General features: G+C 41.9%; 1 protein-coding gene and 1 long non-coding RNA gene across 2 annotated transcripts; one reads left to right on the top strand and one right to left on the bottom strand.

Moving 5' to 3' along the window:
* Positions 1–2,944: 2,944 nt before the first annotated feature.
* On the bottom strand, positions 2,945–4,244 carry LOC145442990 (uncharacterized). Its single transcript, XR_013916245.1, has 2 exons — positions 4,104–4,244; positions 2,945–3,046 (listed from the first exon to the last, which is right to left on the bottom strand). It is a non-coding gene; the product is annotated as an uncharacterized LOC145442990 (long non-coding RNA).
* Positions 4,245–16,651: 12,407 nt separating this feature from the next.
* On the top strand, positions 16,652–20,077 carry LOC145442883 (uncharacterized). Its single transcript, XM_080320920.1, has 3 exons — positions 16,652–19,428; positions 19,508–19,641; positions 19,757–20,077. The coding sequence occupies exons 1-3, from the start codon at positions 19,066–19,068 to the stop codon at positions 20,040–20,042; spliced, it is 783 nt and encodes a 260-aa protein (XP_080177046.1). The 5' UTR covers positions 16,652–19,065; the 3' UTR covers positions 20,043–20,077.
* Positions 20,078–20,101: the final 24 nt, after the last annotated feature.

The following is a 20,101-nucleotide window of genomic DNA, read 5'->3' as shown; positions in this document are numbered from 1 at the left end:
ACTGCATGGAAAAAAGAAGTTCAATCGGTATCAGTTGCTCACTTGCTCGGAAAACATCCGTGTATGGATATTGTATACGGACCTTGTAGGAATGTAGGTAATAGTAGCTGATGTCAGTGTTGAGATTTGGCATATTTGAATGCAAAATATTGGAATTTTGGCACACATTCATGTTGGTTAACAGCAGAATTTAGCGTTTCTTCAACTATAACAATTAGCACATTCGATCTATAACAAGTGATGGTTACTCGTGTACCTAACCAAGGATTAGATGCTGTTATTAATAAAATTAGTGTAAGCACATTAGTGTCTTACGTCCAATGAATATTCATCTTGCATCACATCGAATTATTAAGTCACTGGGCAGTTTATCTGCTGACCAGTGCAATCGCCTGTTTGTAATGCGAACTCCACAATTTAGGCTTAGACACGCTTTCCTGTTCTTGGACTGATGATCTCTGGCCAAGTCTAGATCGTACGTAAAGGCACAGGCCTATATAACATATTGGTGATTCCACTAAGCTTGCTGATCCATAGGAAAAGTTTGCCTAGTTCGTGTTCGTACCGCCTTTGTACTACAAACTTTGTAATACTGCGAACTCTACCGATTTAGCTTGAGCAGTTGAGCACCCTCTGCAGAGCAAAATCAAATACACCAAGCCGTATGTCTTACGATATTCCTTATGCAGCCTAATTTAAGCTTAATTAGACTGTTGAACCTTATTACTCTTTATGTATAAGGATATGTGGGATAGTAAAGTGAATTTGGCATTATTTCAGTCAGTTTTTCATTATTGTATGATTGACCTAAGAGCCATCCTGCAGTTGGCTACCCAGGCCGATATAAGTGTGTGTTAATCATGAATCTATGTGAGTAATAATTATTCAAGACGGTGAAAGTGCTTTGACAACACAAGGATGCCGAGCATTGTTATTGAAAGATATGTTGATTTGTGTACTGCATAGATAAGAAGTGAATGAAGCCTCTAAGCTTATCTATAAACAACAGTCATCAATTACTCGGATTGTGTGGGTTTGTATAGCAATGCATTCCTGATTTTAACGCCCACCGTACGATCCAATCATCTAACATTATGGTTACCATATTTTGGAATCGGGAAAGGAGGACACTATTTCAAAATTTTCAAACACAGAATACCGGTGGAAAATCCTGAAAAAGTGGTAAATTTTTACCACTTCGTAGTCGGTTGACTAAAATAAAAAAAAGGTCAACTTTCGCTCGGCTCCCGAAATACCATCCGGAGCGTCACTTCGGTGTTGATTTACGGCTTCTCAGTCGAATTTTGCTATAAATTTGACCAAAATTCCTAAAAAAATGGAGGACAAATCCTCCTAAAGGAGAACGTATGGTAACCCTATCTAACATACCTTAGTACGCGAAGCATCTTTTCGAATGTTGTCAGAAATATGAACCAAAGGTGCTAGTCGCAACATTGATGCTACGATTCAAGTGCAGTTTCACTATTTCGTGCGTTCTAAATGCACACACATTTACACCGCGATGACGTAACATGTGGATTTAGTGGCAAAGTGATATCGTTGCGAGAGAATATTGTTCTTGGGTTCGCGCTTTAAGCTTCCAAGGAAATAACTGCACGATACCCTCGTAAAATACAACGAACTTCTTGAGAACAACGGGCGTGCGGTACTTGTGATTTTTCTACTGCAGTGATTTTAGTGCTTGATTAGTCAATAATACGATACGCTGAATGCAAAATAATGAAGCTCTGTACCTCCAAGAAGCTCCTCGAATACAAAAGTGATAAATATCTTCATTGCCTTTTCCGAGTACTAAATTTTGGCTGACTGGTGCGAATGAAATTATTTTTAAAAAAAAGTGCGAATGGAGCTCAAAAAGGTTGAAAAGCACTGGATTAATCAAAAGTAAAAATTTTCTACACGCTTAGCGCAACATCTTGTCACTCGATTTCTTGCTTTTAATATTGTTACCCCTTTGTGAAAATGAAAGAACGCCTAATCTATCAGATTAAGTCCAACTATATATATATTCGCGACCTCCCCGTTTGCGCTCGCAGAAAGACCGTCGACTATGAAACCTAGGCACAAAATGATTGCCGCATGTTGGACGAAGCTTTCGATATCGATATGTCCAGGTCCCGAATAGTCCAGTCCTAGCAAACTGAGCCCAGCGATATACAGCAGGCTTGCAATATAGTCAAGTGACAATATTATCAATTTACCAGCGATATACAGCAGGCTTGCAATATAGTCAAGTGACAATATTATTAATTTATCAACTTCAAAAAATTTTCGTGCTTCGCGCGGCTAGTGGCCGGCAGAATAGTTCGTCAATCGAATGTGGTGATTTGGCTGAAAAGGTTGGCCACCGCTGTTCTAGTTGCTAGTTTGAAAAATTGAGTAGTTCTAGTTGAAGTTGCGCATTTTGAAATTCCAGTACTTTGTACAAGTCTGAGTGTCGTGGGTGGATAAAAAATTACAACAGCAACATTTGTACCAAACATGCATTTGCTGCATTCAAGTTTTTTCAGGATGACTTCATGATTGGGATAGAGGGTTGCGTACTAGCCTACATAACTGATGACGCAGCCTATCCCTTTCAGCCCCGGCTCATGAAGCCTTTTCCCTGAAACACAAACAGAGCATAAGCTAAAGCTAACTTCAAATATGTAATATAAATTCCCTTTCTGCTGCCCTTAAAATTCACAATTGCTTTTTCAGAAACTTGGCAAAGCACACATGAAGGTTGAAATATTTTGGTCGACTGAAGGCGCGGTGTTCAGCTTTTCTCATAAACTGCAATCCGCTAAGGCCAGAATGATACAGAGGATGGTATACGCAATGAAGACAAGACCTGGTGGTGATCCAAGTATCGCTGGCCCAGACGTCGGAAATGCCCTGTGTGACTTTCTCAATAAACAATATACTCTTGCTTAACGAGATGTGTTTGTGCTGTTTCATTTTATTCATGAGCAAAACTATAACTTAATGCACACTTGCACAGTTCCGCCTTTTCACTTTTTTCATCAGTATCCTCCATCTAGACCTGCGAAAAGATCAAATTAAGTTACACTTGCATAACAAAGGGATGACTCGGTTGTAACAAGAAAATGAAGGCTTGGATGATGTACGATGGCTTACCAGCCCGTTGGTACAATTTGAATTTTGGTTAGTGAGTCAGAGCTAAGGACATCATTCTCTGCTGTGCTGCCACTATCAAAGCAGATGTTACTAAATTCCCTTTTCAGTAGGCGTATATGACGGTGACTAACCTACACACAGCATATCTGTGATTAGAAACTTGCATTTGATGTAACAAATTTGGTAAGGGTTAAGATCACCTACCAAATTAGTGTTGAAGTGCTAACGTTTTCAGGCAACTCACCCAATGCTGCATCATTTGGAGAAGGTGGTCTACCTTATAAGCCGTGCTCTGTTTACAAAACCACAGAAAAAAGAAGTTGACTAGTAGTCAGTGACTACGTATTGTGAGCATACAGAATATAAATCCAAGAATAATGCATTCCCAAGACCATTACCAAGAAGATCAAAACGCCGCAGGTATCTGACCTCGAAATACAAGCAGCCTGAATGAACAGCGCGTTACGGTAACTAAAAGTTTGATTGACAGCGTTCCGGGAACCCAGCTGCGCCATTCGTGTTCATACTCAATCGGTCCCGTAAAAATCTCCGAAAATAAGCGCGTTCATACCGCCCCGAATCACCAGTGTTATGTTCACATAGAGGGGTTCCGGTAAACATTTTCGAGAAATGTTATTCCCGGAACCCCGGTATGAAAAGGGCCTAAGATTAATTCAGGACATGTTGAGGTACGAAATACATGATGAACAAACAACAGCGATTTATGTTTTCATAGAGGGGAAGCAAAGGCGCTCATGCAATTGGTGAACGAATTCCCCGTTTCAGAAGGGATTCATCATCATTGAATACAAATATAAAGCTTAACAATGACATTATACTTTGTGTAATCTTATTGAGCTCAAGCTGTAGTATACAGTTGACGTTTTGAATGCTCTAGGGATCGAATGAATCAGCGTGTTATGCCTGGCACTTTTCAGATGCTTACAGCAAATTGAATTCACCTGGCGGTGTTGTCAATGTCCTTGATGATAACGCAGTAAAGAGGCGTAAATGTACGCCCAGGCTATGCTTGATACGGTATGTCAAAGCCCTTTGTAACCGCTCGGATCCGGAGGCTGGGTGATCTCCGGTTAGGAGAGCACGCCGGCGGGAAAATGAGGAACTAGTATTATTCGTATTCTGCTGCGCTGGCTTTGGTACTTGTCTGCTTCTTTTGTGAAATACATACTGTGAGTTCGCATTCAGTGGAACCTCTCATTTCAGTCTCGAACCTGAAAGACAGTGGCATCATCTTCTGTGAGGTATATAGATTATAATAGGAACAAAGACAGAACGGCCACAATGGCGAGCACGCCAGGACTTGACTCTGAATATGAGAGAGATGAACCGTTTGCAGTAGGCGGCGAGAACGAAGAAATTGATACTGGTACTATGTTATTGAGAACTTTTGCAAAAGTCCAAAATGATGCAGAGAGTTCAAGAATCGTAGCAGTTGAATCGGGGAAAGAGGTGAAGATTCTGCGCCAGGAAATGAACACTTTGCTTGAAAATCAGAATCAGATGTGCAGTCAAAACCAGCGCATGAGCCATGAATTGCATGTTCTGCGTGAGGAGAACAATGAACTGCGTCAGGAATTGCGTATTATGCGTGGAAATCAAGAGGAATTCCGTGATGAAATGAACGCTCTGCATGGACAAAGCCAGCAAATTTTGGACTTGTTGAATGCTCATATTGTCATTGCAAAGAAGGAAATGATAAATTATGGAAAACTGAATGGGATAGAACGGTAACTGCGTGGCCTGTCAATCATTTACGGTTGAATAACAATCAGTAGATAACAATCAATCAACCCAGAATGTTTTGGTGGTTTGCTGTGATGCTACGGCTTACGTAACAGCCATACATCGGGTTAAGTAAGGGTCATTATTATCGTAATCGTGACTAGTCTAAATTAATTCTCATGTAGTTATAATGACTGTACGTCGCTATCAAGTTGAACATCGACTCCAGTGTGTATTTTGTAGTTTCTAATATGCTATAGTGCGGTACGATGTGTAGTACTTAGGCTGCAATGCTACATGTTTGAATTGCATCATAAATTGTATAGTAATTGGTTATCCGACCAGCTTATTCCAACTCCGATCACTTTTGATCCTTCAATACAGGATAGTGTTCAATTATGTCGCTAGCATCTAGACCAGGAGTTCCCAAACTTTTTGTAGTCGCGACCCCACCTCTCAATTTGGCGTGCTGGTTACTAAAAAAGGCCAGTGAAGCTGGCGACTATATTATGTGCGTAGTAGCTCGTCAACCTCCTTCCTTAGAATGTAGAAACATATATTAGTATTTTTAAGCGACTTCTATCTATATCCAATCGAATTAGCCTAAGTTAAATAGATAGAAATACAGATAACGATCTATAAGTTATTATTCGACTGCGCCGAGCCTGCAATTGTGTATTATACTGTTAGCGCAGCTGCATAGCACTACCGGCACTTAGTTCTTATTGAACGTCATATTGATTTATATATGCTCTCGACACTTCGTAGTTTCTAATATTCTCTTGTACTTTTTCAGATTAACACATTCTATCTGCCCTATTTACTGTCTCCCTGCGGATCTAATGATTGTTATCAGTTATCGCACGGTCATTAAGGAACGTTATGAACACTGAAATCCGAGATATTGTTGACTGCTATTTATATGTTTGTAAGCCTCTCATTTCTCATCTATTCAATAAATAAACTACTCTCAATATTCATGTGCATTGTGCAGGTCAAGTCAAACGTTGTTTTCTATTATCCGTTATTACTATATGAGCAACGGGCGTATAATATACAGTATGCCATATAATTGTAAATCGTCACTTACTTACACATTTCGGTCGGTAGATACCATTACAGGGAATGCTATTTTACTACATAAATCAAAGGAAATGCAATCCGAAAGTTCAATGTTAGTGTTCAAATACCGGATGTTCATTCACGTGACGATGGTCACACAAGATTCCACCATCCTGTGCTCGTTGCTTCGAATGTATTTCGATTATGTCGGATGTAATTTTATAACTATACAGTATCACTATAATTTCACTACTTCAGCCAATCATACGAGACTGTTACTGTATTACATGTATAACGATGAAGTTAACGACCCTCCGCCGTATCTCACTTTGAGGGCATGCTTTACAAAATATGATAGGCACTTAAAATAACGTGGACATACCTAGCTCTGTACTAACATCAACTACATCCAATTATGTTATTAAGCATAACTAGCGGTTACTATTAACTCACGGTAGGCACGGTATGTTAAGCGACAATAATATATATAGAAACACGCTCGAACAATATATGTCACGCCATATATTTATAGTTATGTATGAAAATAATTCAGTTTACCGTTACGTTAGTAAAACAATATGTAAAGTACCATAAACCCGTGAAAATTGATAAAGTGCCCCTTTCGTGTTAATGTACCTCCTGAAATAACCAGTGAGCCGCCGATTAACAGTTACACGTACACGACAGCCCGAATATATACGTGCGACTACGTCTGAACCGTATGCCTAGTTATCAACTCAGTGCGTACTGGTATTGCGACGGTACGCAACACATGGAAGCAATACGGTATTATATGATACCTATATCCTGGACACTGAATACGTTTCAATTCATGACAGTCATATCGAGACACATGTCTCGATCATGTTCTGGTAACAACGTGACGTAGTCCATATCAGATTAATTTCAATCCACCAACGCTTCATTGGCGGTTAACTAGATAGCGTGGAACTGTATACATGGTTCACCTGCACGCAAGAACGCCTGCGATGTGTGAAATAACGGGCGGACACCTTGCACCTATGTATACGCACACAACCGGTGATATATTATAACTACCGCATGTTTGCAATATATCCCAGCCATTTAGTTGCCTCTTGAAAGGCGTACTAGTTCGTCATCCGATTAGGCAGCCATTTATAATGCACATAACGTAACCGTCGACAAGTCGAGCTGTATACACCGGATTGCTGCTGACTGAGTTGCAGTTCCGGTCTATTGCGTAACGCACAGTCACGTAATACATTGACAACCGACCGGTAGTCGGATATCAGCATACCTACATCCATCGCACACGGGTATTCTTCCCTACAGCATAACGAATCTAACAGTGACTAGCCATGCTGCAGACAGCAGGCATCCATTTTATCTATAACGACAAACACGAATGACTATGTGACCAGCATGTAACATGTGACTAATTGCTATCTCTTCTCCATTGGCATGACAACGGTATTCGACAGATATTCGCTGAACCGTAACCAACGAACTCCAGGATGGAATCAGACGGATATGGAATTGCTTCACACACTGCAACTGTCTTTATTATGACGCTTAGTTTCACATAATTTCCCTAATCGGTATGACGACGTGTGATATCGATAACGCGCACGGGACAAATCGTGTCGATATATGATCGTGAATACGCAACGCAATTGGTAGTCCTATGGCTGCCATCCCGTGAGATACAGTTGAATGTATGAATAGCTTCTTGGAGGTACAGAACTTCAATATACAATTAAATAGTATATTCATATTGCAGTGGCGGCTCGTCCTATAGGGCAACCGGTGCATTGCCCCACCTAAAATTCTGTTCAATAACAATTTAACCATTTATAGACGCACAGCAATCAATATATACCGAGATCACAGCGAAACCCGCGTTCTTCTTGTGCTTTCACTTGCAAACGCCCATACATAGCGAAGTTGAAATCTGGGTTTTTTCAACATCCAGTTCGCCAGTTCAGTTTTACGCTAAAAAATTATTATTAGATTCGTATGGTCGAAACTCGCAATATCGTAAAATCCACGCACTTCAGTTCGCCATCGTCGATGGATTTTGCTGTTATTGTAACGACAAAGTGTTGAGAATCTATTTCACTACTAAAATAAGAGGCTTCCGCTTGATGCGACGGAGCTTCATTGAATGGTAACTTCCAGGTCGCAGAAAGTCATGTTCATATATGACGATTGCCAGTAGCGAACTCGGCACTTGGTGAACAATTCGGCATGTATCAATAATATCATGTAACTGCATGGTATGCACAAGCACATGAACAGACCAAGTGATGATTCGACTAATATAATCCTATTGTTATCTGAGTATATTTACAGTTCCAACAGGGACACTCAGAGAGAGGGAGAGAGAGAGAGAGTTAGTTAGTTAGCAAGTTAATCAGAGGTGTCGGTTATCAACACATTCGAACCCTAACCCTGAATTTCATGATTTGGCAGTTACGGTATTTATTTTCACTATACATTGGTCTGTGATTATTCCAAATAAAAGTGATTGTCGTAGGACTAATCAATCGAAAGCTACTTTCAATCTGTCCAGGTCGCTGAAAATAAATGAAATCATCCTTAGAAATAGGGAATGGATGGCATTGCATTGAACTTTCGCAGCGCGATGATATAACTAGTGCCGGTACACTATTAAGTATTCACGATGCGCATCAATTGTTTCATTGCGATATGTCGAGAGGAAAACAACATGTTTATTGTGCGATTCGCAGTATTAACCAAGCAAAATGTGTATTATGAACTGTTGTAAATTCGATATCAAAGTCTTCAATGACTGTATGAGTGTATTTGACGAATATCAGGCTCCGCTTTCACAGCTATCTCGTGTCTTTTGTGTGAAATATAGGATCTGGGTTTTTCTGGGTTTATTTCGTCTCCACATCTGGGTTTTTCCGAAATATCCCAGTGGCATCTCTGGTCACGAGCCGCCACTGTCAGATTGAAATGAACCCGAATATTTTCGGCTGACACTCGTCACTGGTAATCGTCAGCAACTAGTAGAGAATTTAACAGAACATTGTATATCAACAATCGTATCACAAAATATGACGTCACCAGCATGAAAGAGATAGCGTTCAATGTACTATTTTTAGGTGATACACGAACTCCTTTTGTTGACAAAGTTTTGGTTGGTGTATTTTGATAAAAGTTGATTCCAAGGCACACAAATGGAATTGTTAGCGGCCTCGTCCTAGTTTGAATGTACGTATCCCGTTGTTGTGTGTCATACTGACAGAGTTCCTGCTAATCGTTAGTTAGTCACTGGTACCTAGTGTTTGGGATGACGTTCCAGTCGTGTGTCTACATGGAGCGGTATGCAAGTGATAACTGAACCGTTATGCGACCGTACTGTACTTGACATGTGCAATAGTACATTCCACCGTTTAGTATTAACATACATTGATGTAGGTATTATGTGACCAATAGCAATGGCAATTTCGATGGCAACGGCACTGAGTATGTACGTAACCCATGCTACCTCCGACGTATCCTATCGGTAAGTGTTCGCAAGAACCTAACGCGTTTCCAACGACGGAATATCTCCACATAACATAAATGGTATAGTACTTGAACGGTCGGGCAAGTCGCTACATTATATGGAAAAAAAGTATCAAAGCGGGTATGGAATACGTTGTTACGGTATTGAGAGTTGCCAAGTAGGGTATGGATCGATTAGGCGGGAATGGAGTATGAACAAATCCCATTCCGTTCCATACCATGTCGTACCGAGAAGTACTTTACGCCGATGTACCTTCCGAAAATATGACACCATTTACAACTTAGGCAACATTTCATACCAGTTAGCTTCACCGCATTACAAAGGAATCAACGACAAGTTGCGTAACAAAATACACACGAACCTATTACGTGATGAAGATTCAATACGGACGGCGTCCGTCAAAGTTTAAAAAACACTTTACTGCTTCATGGATAATCTATTCAAAGGCCCAGTGCGTATCCAATAAATGTGCTATGTAAAATCACCTCATGCGCCCGCCGGTTACGCACTTAACACTAAACTTCACATTCAATGTCAACGTCGATCAGGTTATCTTCATTATTACAAGCGTATATCCGGTCTGAGTATAGATTACTAACCTACGGATAGATACGCAGGTCCCGTCGTTACGCTCCGGCAAGCAGTTACACTTGTTGCTGAGCAATCTAAAAGCTGCATAATTGGTGGTGTTATAGTTCGCGACCTGAGGGCTGAAATTTAATGAAACTGGTCTTAATCGAGAGCTACTGCCGCACTGATTCCAAAAATACAAATTAAAATCTTGACGGGGATATGGAACCACCTCAAAACAGCCTTCAAAATCCGAAAATCGGCATTGTTCCAACAATGGCACCACCGCAACACGATAAACGTAACAATTGCAATTTCACCAAGCGATTGTTCAGAACAATGCCGATTTTCATATTTCAAGGGATGTTTTGACGTGGTTCCCTTTCCCCGACAAGATTTTAATTGGTATTCTCAGAATCAGTGCGACAGTAGCTCTCAATTAAGACCAGTTTCATTGAATTTCACCTCTCGGGTCGCAAGTTATAACACCACCAAATATGCTGCTTTTAGATTGCTCAGCAACAAGTGTAACTGCTTGCCGGAGCGTAACGACGGGACCTGCGTATCTATCCGTAGGTTAGTAATCTATAGTCTGAGGCACAACAAATTTGTTGTATTGCACATCAAAAGGAGATAATCGTATCGGACAATAACGATCGGTACCTCGCGAACATTCAGGATCTCTATCGGCTACGCAGGCTCAGTATACATAGTGTAAGGGACACGCCAACCACTGCACCACCATCTGTTAGACCAGTGGTATCAAATTCGAACGTGCTCACGGGCCATCTCCCAGATTTATGTGACGCCGCGGGCCGCCGTACCAATCGTAGCGATATTCAAAGCATAATTTCGAAATGGGCATTATTGGTAGGGCTGGGCATAATGATTCGAGTACTCGAATATGACTCGGGTAATAATGGTGATGAGTCGAGTCGAGTAGTAAAATACGAGTTTTTCGAGTACTCGAATTAGACTGTTCTCGCAACTGGAGGTGATTTCATCAACGAGAACGATAGGTCAAACAATGACTTTGCCTGTTACAGTCTTTTAACCTTTATCGGTCGTATCGTAGCCTATGAAACATATTACAAAGCTCCGAACGGTACTGGATCTAGTATGTTTCGAAGCCGCGATCGTTCCACAACATTGCTACCGAGTGCAATAAACTCGATATGCTCTAACAATAACAAACTGTCTTTATAGCGACCGATAACAGGGAGTCTGTTATTGTGGATACAATAAAGTTCCATATTTAAGTTACACAGATCGCGATGTAGTATGACGTCATGCTGGGTGATACTCGATTACTGGACTCGACTCGACGCATATTAGGTTACTCGAAATCGACTCCCTCATGTACTCTATTTTGCGCAGCCCTATTTATTTGACAGGACCTGGCATTCTACAAACTTCGTGGCAGTGCAACTTGCTATTGCATTATTCATTCTTGATACGAAAGTGACACATTGTGAAATATTTCGCTAAAATTGATTTCGTATCAGGCATAATCTTGTTAATTTAAGAGGTACAGCTATCATACGAGGGCATGCCTAATGTCGGTTTACAAAATTGCATATACTGGACATTTAACGTGCCACAATTATATGTAACCTAATGTTACATTTACCGGAAGTAGGTATGATATCAGAGCATTTGAGCGGTGTAGCCTAATCCTGGTTTTGATACCGTGGTCATAAGTATCGGCTGTTGTTACTGTCATTGCCAAAATCATACTAAATCAGCGTTAGACTCTGCCGTCTATTTCTATTGTAATCCATCAATAACCATTAACAACTTGAATATAATCAGTTTTGATGCACAGCAATACCATTGCTTCTTTACCTTGTTACCGATCGAACCCCTTGTGTTTTCAATGCGATCGCCCATGTCCATTTACAACACAGTGTCTGATGGCACCTAGATCGGATTAGCAAACCCATTCACTTGAAATCACGCGTAACGCGGGGAATATGTTCCAATTGAATCAATTGGCCGAGTACTATTCCAGAGCACATAGGCCTAATTCCACAATGCATTTCGTACACCCTGTTGTAGTGCTTGATACCCGATATAGGCTACGGGCCCGGCTGGTTAAGAACCCCTGGGATTGACCTGGCCACTCGGCGACGAATTCATTGGTGTTACGTCTGGAGAGCGTGCTACTACCTTAGTCGCCAACGATAGTCACATGGATCACGAGCACAAACAACACCTAGCATACAGTGTTGGGATGACTCGAGTCATGACTTGACTCGAGTCAGACTCGAGTCAACTTTTCATACGACTTGACTTGACTCGAGTCACTTTGGAAAAATGACTTGACTTGACTTGACTCGGAGCTTCAAAAATGTGCACTGACTCGTGACTCGGAGCAAAATTTACGAGTCAATTTCAAGTCATCAAGTAAACGGTGTCGAATATATCACTGTATCTTGTGTATGTTCGGACTATTCGATGTACGCAGGTGTTACTTGTGAGAGCAACAATTCATGATTCTACGTTACAGAAATCCACCATTTTTGGATCACAAATAAATTGACGGGAAACTAAACAAGCACAGCCTACGTTGGCGAAGTAGTAGTAGAAGATTGATCTAAATAGCAATGTGTTTCTGTTCCTTAGACGGCTCAATGCATGACGTTGCGCACTGCTCACATTTACCAACCCTCTTGTATGATTTAAATTGAACAGATATAGTTTGTGCGATTATATTCTCACGGATGTGTAAATAGGTGTTGTGGGATATTGTACCATATCAATTTGTTTCAACTTTTGAAGCTTCGTATTAGGTCCTACATTTTGGCTGATAATAACTCGCTGTAGCATGTAGCTGTACTGTACAGATAATCACGTATTTTATTAGCAATTCTACGTGTGCGTGATGAGGGATACAACGTCTTTTTGCATGTAGATTTAACTAGATATTCGTTATTTGATTCAAGATTAATGATCAATTAATCTGTCTTTCACACATCTAGCATAATGTAATGACTCTGAATCATCATTCATACATCGAAAATTCAATTTGACTTGAATTGTGACTTTACTCGTGACTTGACTTGACTTGACTCGACTTGACTCGAGTCACCTCCAAAAAATGAGTGACTTGACTTGACTCGAGTCACGTTTGAAAATAGATTGACTTGACTTGACTCGAGTCAAAATCTGCAATGACTCGAGATGACTCGTGACTCGAAGGTAGTGACTTGATCCCAACACTGCTAGCATATATTCAACCATATGTCACGGATGTCACATAATGCCAATGGCTGTCACCCTGACCTGACTAGCTACCTATGTACCCCGCCAACGCAACTTCAACCTTTCGATATAGTACTATTCCCTATGACGGTACCAGAGATTGTTTGCGTTCGTAGGATTTTCAACCAAGTCACCGTTCCCAGTCGCCAGTCCTTCGCTGGGTTTGACATTTGACTCGACTCACTCGAGTCACTTCAATGTAATCACCTAGTCAGTATGAGATCGAGTGACGAAAAGTCGCACCAAACACAATCACGATTTGCAGTCACGATGCACGAACGGGTCATGTCTTATCATTATGTACTTAGCATGAAACGTAATAAGCCGATCTCCTACACGGCATGAGGGCTTCCAAACGTGATGCGATAGTGAAGTTAGCTATTTCGTTAATGTTATGGTAGTTTCAGCCTGCACTTTGAGTTATTAGATCTACAAAACATATACGGCACTGGAATATATTGGTGAATGCCTGAAATGCTATAACGCCGTCGCGGGCCGCGTGTTTGAGGCATCCGCAGTATACCAACAATCAAGTCCATACCGTTGTCGATGATACCGGCACTACTGTATGAGTTAATGGACATGGTGGTAGTACACCTAGCGCAGTGGTTCCCAACCTTTTTCATCTCGTGCCTCCCTTGGCCGAAATTTAAGCCAAAATTCCCCCCTTAGGATAAATCTGCCCGATGATTAAAAAAGGTCATTTTTACCGCGCAAACACCTGTTGACTGAGAGAATAAGACGGGCGGTACCGAGTGTTTGTTTCTAGCTGTGCTGTAATAACACTTTGTAGATCTCCAAAAACAATGGTCTTGGTCCCAATCAAACAAATTCTGGAAGGCTTGACTAAACAGACCCCCACACTTCCATTTGTGCTTTCGGCTTACCATGCACCAATCGCTAATATAACTGTTGTGAAAAATCACTATGCATAAATTTACTGGTCCCGCGATTTTTTCTCAAGTTTGCGTATGCATTTGGCCAATAATATTGGTACTTTCACATATAGGACGGTTGATCAGACTCGAGTCTGACTCGAGTCACCATTTTCTGATGACTCGACTTGGCTCGAGTCATTTTCTCAAAATACGGAAGCGTCTCGACTCGAGACAATCTGGGTATTGACTCGACTTGGACTAGAGTCATTGTTCATGACTCGAACCAAGCCATATGATTTGAGACTATAAGACGGCCAAGACCGACATTTCATTGTAATTTTGAAGAACAGTAAAGTGACCACCCTATTGGAATTTCGTCTATTGATCCTGGTATTTGACAATGCGACAAGAAACTGCTCAAAGTGAGGAAAATTATATCATAAATCCAAATCATTCAATATCACCAAACAGTGTTGACTGGAGTGTGACTTGGACTCGGACTCGAGAAATAATACCATGACTCGGACTCGACCCTCTGCTCGGTGACTTGGAATCGGACTTGACTCAGTGGTGAATTGAAAATGACTCGACTTGACTCGAGTAAAAACTATGAAAGTGAGATTGACTTGTGACTCGGAGCCTCGTGATTTGGTTACAGCCTTGATATATAACATACACGTGATCAGATTCCCTGCTGGAGCTCATTGAAATTTAGGACACCCATTACGTTTCGGCCACATTGCACCAAGTTTACCAGGTCTTTTTTCGATCGGGTAGCTGCTGTTCACTAAAAATAAAGCAAGGCTAGAGATCTCTTTGACTTGAATCGATGACGTTGGAATATTTTGTCACTGTCTGAAAATGTTGACTTGAAAATATAAGATAAATACTTTCACTAGAGGCCTTGTTGTGATAGATACGGCACGACATTGCTCGCTTAGGATATATTTGATTTGAGAGGCCGTCGCTGGCCTACAAAATTATCTTGCGAACTGCAGCACATCTGAACTAATTTTAAAAAATGGGGGGGGGGGGGGGGGGAATTTGTATGTGAAAAAGAGATTTCAAATAGCATTCAAACATACTTTCAGCAAACAAAAAAAAAACATAAGGAGCATACGTTCGGATATAACTGGTTGACTACATGACAGTTCGGACGTGAACAATTTAGGAAATCCAATTCTGAAGTGGAATTCCTCCCTAAAAATTGCAAAATTCCCCCCAAGGGGGGAATTCCTCCCCGGTTGGGAACCACTGACCTAGCGCTTATGCACATAAGCGACACCACCACGGGCGTATACAGTCGGTTATCATTAATATTGATTGCGAGTATTTCTGTGCAAGTGCGCAAAATACGTAATGAAAACCATTCACAATAATTATGCTCGTATCGAATGACGACAGTTTGCCGTCTGTCCAGTATACCCAGTTGCACTATCGAAAAGTCATAATCGAACGTAGTTTTTATTAATACGGCTCAGTCAATCCTTCTGGCGTCGGTGAATTATAAGTACAATCCGGGTCGAGCTCTCAAGTCTCTCGACCGAGTAATCGTAGCCCGTCTCGCCTGAAAGGAACAAGATGTAACGTAGTCAGTTGGTCATGACTGTCATTGTATGTTCCAATACGACGTACCATCCTCGACGACCTCATCCGCCTCGCCACTGGGGTATCCTTCGTCGGAAACGGGTGCAACGCTGCAATGTATTGATAATAGTTGAGGCCATTACAAATGTTATCGTACAATCAATGCGCACGATTCGTATTCGCCATGGTTGGCGTTACCCGTGCCGCCCGTTGAAAGCGGTGAGTCCCGACTAAACGCACCACCGTTTATATATACAGGACAGTTAAGCGACATACTGCGTGTACAAACCTGCGTGTTGCCACTGTCTTCACCTTCAAACCCATTTCGAATGAGGAGTCGTCCGTCGTCCAGCTGTAATAAAACATTAGGCCTATTATTATCATATATGATAGCTGCATATCATACCGCGACATACTGCGTGTACAAACCTGCGTGTTTCCACATTCTTCACCTTCAAACCCATCTCGACTGAGGAGTGTCTATGCAAGTACTACACAAAAAAGCACTTACTCATCAGCCGTAGGGAGGGCGTAGGCGGTGGCCGAGGGGTGCACGCATTCTTCTGTGACCGCACTTAGTTCCGTCCCGAATCTATCAATTTCTATGAACTCCGGTGTAATTACGTGTTTCTCCATCTTTGCTTGTCGTAACTGGCTCAGTCGCTGCACTTGGACGTCAGTGATCAACGCCGGAAATGGTATTGGCTTGACCATTGTGACGACATACCGCTATCGAACCGAACGGGGCTGGCATTAGCATGATGAAGTGTACGCGGTTCCCGTATTGGTCGTGCGTATAAAATAATACTGAAGCGTTTGCCGTATTACCGTACACTGCATGGCTGGTGGTACACTGCATATATTGACATTTTTCAATGAGTAGGGGTTACAGACACGCGACCCATGAGGTCCTAATTCGCATCCCGTTACGTGATTTGATGTTTCTGAAGAACTCTTACTAAAGCATGTCTACATGTCGACATCAATTTCATTGGCATCATATTGTGGTCGTCGTGGGTATGGCGTCTTGATGTGAAATGCCGCACCGTTGCCAATACCATAGGGTTGCCATACGTCCGGAATTTCACTGTTAAAACTGCGTCCGGGAGGAATTTCTAAAATATGCCTAAATGTCCGGAATTTTGAAGGCTTGAAGTAAGCTCATATCTTTTTTTTTCGTAAATCAATCTGAACAAGACTATTTTTGGGCAGATTTTTGCTACATGAAATTTTTCTTCGCGCTGCGCGCGATTTAGTATCATATATATTGGTTTTAATATGGGGACTACCGCCCTCGCAAAAACTGCGATCAAAAAATAAATAAAAAATTACATTCGTTTACAAAACGAAGTCTAATTGTAATCGCAATTACAAGATATCGGTATTCATAGAGTCGTCGTTTTAGGTCGTTTGGATGCTTTATTCAAAGATGTTGGTTCTAAACCGGGGGGTAGATTCGCGACCATAAAAGGTTGGAAAACACCGGATGTGCGGTGTTTATATAGATCAGTGGTGAAGTGCACACCCGCATTAGGCTGATAAATAATCTTATCGGCGTGACATGAACCTGACTGCATAATTACGCCCCTTGCATTTTCGAAGTCATCATTCTACATCAGCTCTCTACCGTTGACTCTGATTATGTGGACGGAGAGAGCATTGAAATTATACAGTAATATATGGAAGAGCCAATATTATTGACACAATTCATTCAAATCATTTAACGACCAGATGCATATAGTAAACCCCCAGAATTTGCATCGAATACACTACGATGGGCCCAAGACCAGTGTTTATTTGGGTGGGATGGGGCTGCAATATGTGGCTACGGCCCAGGTTACAGCATACAATACACAACCACATACTATTGAACCGGATCGCGACCACCTCTAGTCGATAGACAAAGCGTTGCTGGTGTGACGTCATATTGATCGACAATGCGCTCACACCTCATTTTGAAATCCGCTAGTGGGCGCTGAAGAGCGTCCGGAATTTGTGAAACAAAAATATGGTAACCCTACAATACCAATACGGTTAGGAACTGACGTCGGGCTTCCGCAACGACTAAGCTTAGCTAGGAGACCGTTTTCAAGCAGCTAGAGTGTAAACCTCGCCCCGATATAGCAAATTTATTCCGAGTTACGGAAGTCGACGACAGTACAGGGTAACTTGTGCGACCGTCCACATGAACTTAGATCAGGTTGTGTTCACGGGTCTCAATATGCTGATATCTGTTGCAAATTGACTCCATCCTTTAGGAGACGTTTTAATTTCTATTGAAATTTATCCCGTGCTATGCACGGTTCAATGCGAGTTGCCTCATTACTTTGATATAGTAATGCTGCGCTCCTTCTAACGAAGGAGGTTGATTCCGGTATGTACTTATAAGGCCAGGTAATTCAAGCAATAGCAGATCGTATTTTACCAATTTTCAGCAATATTGTTTGACTAAGGACGGTTTTAGTGAAGCAATTTAAAGCAAAACGAGCGACGACATTTGACTTTTCGATGATACCCTTGATAGCTTAAGCTACATATTTGCCAATTTGTTGCACATCCGAACGAACATGCTGTTGAGTAGGCTTGTTTCGTTTTGGTCTGGTGTCGCATTTCGGATTAGTTCGTGCGAATGGCGTTTATTGCACAAGCAAATGGCGGATGGTCCTAAAGAAGGTTGAAAAGCAATGCGCCGTAATATCGGCAACGCCCTAGAGCAACTAGAAATGCTAGGCGCACGGGTGACTATTAAGTGATCCTATATATCTATATCCGACATAATATTACATTATAAGGCATGGTATGCAATGCAAAAGGATAAGATACTGAACAAGTGCAACAGTTACATTAACGCGCCTTATGATGTATTGCACCTACCTGAAGCAACGTATAACACTTATTTGTGTATGAATCCATCTCGTAAATGCCATTAATGGGCGTGACTTGTCGATGGTTCATTACTACACCAAAGGCGCCGTCCATTTGCAATCGGTCTGAATGAATCCCAGTAGGGGGCGTGTTGCGCATAACTGTTCATCGTTAATAAAACACGTGAAAAATCGGCAATTGCGTATAATATGGCGCCTTGTGGCGTACACTACATAACTAGTCATACGGCCCAACCACAAGTTGGTATGTTATGATTGATTGACGTGTAATACGCGTATCGTACAGCTACCGTATATCATCGCAGTACTCATCCTCGTGTGGCTTCCGCATCTTATTCAAACTCTGAGCAACCGCCTAAGTGTTGATATAGCATCCTCGCATTACAGATGAACTGAACGGACGTAGCAATATGCGATGGATCGTATTGTGCAATCAGCAAATGCAATGATGATGATGATGAATGCTGGCGACTTGAGCGCGCAATCATTATCGCACGTTGCGTACCTGTCGCATCGGTCGCCTTATAGATGCAAGGGGACAATGCTACTGTTAATAGACAGCAGCAGCATGGCAGACACGTCGGTTACAGAGTTACCTGAGTACAGTATGAGCGTACTAGAAAGTCGTCGAATACGGGCACACTTCTGGTCCTTCAGGTGCAGTGTACCCTGTATGGCCCTGTTGCTCCGGGACCTCAATAACAACACGGTGTACGTGTACTGCGGTGGCAAGAAACCTGGGAGACGGGCTGACGCACAGTGCGACGGCTTCTTGATGGTGAGTAGTCGTGTATGTATAGCTAATATGCCGACGTCTACCGTCAGTATAACGGTAATTTACGTACGATGTAATACAGACTAAAAGCCTATCCATGTCCGGACGCATAACCAGCACCAACGTCCAGAGAACCCTGCAGGCTGCCAGTGAGCTAAAGGCTAAATTCCGAACGCCATTGGTGGTGACCGAGCCGATCGCATACATTAACAGAATGTGAGTCTGCTACCCGTTATTATGCATATCGTAAAGTAGAGTTGCTGGCGTAGTATCAGTTGTATATGTCGTAGTGCGATGATGATGGCATGTAATCCATGCAACTTTTTCGCAGGTACGCCAATCCGTCGACCCACATACCGCTGAAGCTGGCAAGGATGCGCTACCCCGTCCACGCGACGACGTCGGCGACTCGAACCGTCGCCCTAAATTCGATGAAACGCAACGTGACAGTAATGCGCCAGATTACTGCCACAGGGTTACCAGCCTTGTCATGGACCTTTCATTATGCCAGGAAGTACAGGATCCATTTTAGGGAAACACTTGAACTCATGCGCGCCGCGCACACGTTGGTTACTTCTCATTTACGCGATGGGTGCCGTCGCGTTCCGCGGTGTTGAAAAAAGTGCCAATATATGTTTTAGTGTACACCGGATTGTCATTGTATTTTGTGTATGTC

The sequence above is a fragment of the Botryllus schlosseri genome, chromosome 7 (genome assembly GCF_051294905.1).
Source record: "Botryllus schlosseri isolate E-star chromosome 7, Bs_hap1, whole genome shotgun sequence".
Lineage (NCBI taxonomy): Eukaryota > Metazoa > Chordata > Ascidiacea > Stolidobranchia > Styelidae > Botryllus > Botryllus schlosseri.
Note: the sequence above shows the minus strand (reverse complement) of the source record. Positions and strands in the feature narration are given on the sequence as shown.

Bases quoted from the DNA above. Each gene is read 5' to 3' on its own strand.
- LOC145442883 (XM_080320920.1), top strand. From the start codon at position 19,066: ATGGATCGTATTGTGCAATCAGCAAATGCAATGATGATGATGATGAAT. The intron at 19,429-19,507 runs GTGAGTAGTCGT...GATGTAATACAG, and splicing joins AGTGCGACGGCTTCTTGATG to ACTAAAAGCCTATCCATGTC. The intron at 19,642-19,756 runs GTGAGTCTGCTA...ACTTTTTCGCAG, and splicing joins ATCGCATACATTAACAGAAT to GTACGCCAATCCGTCGACCC.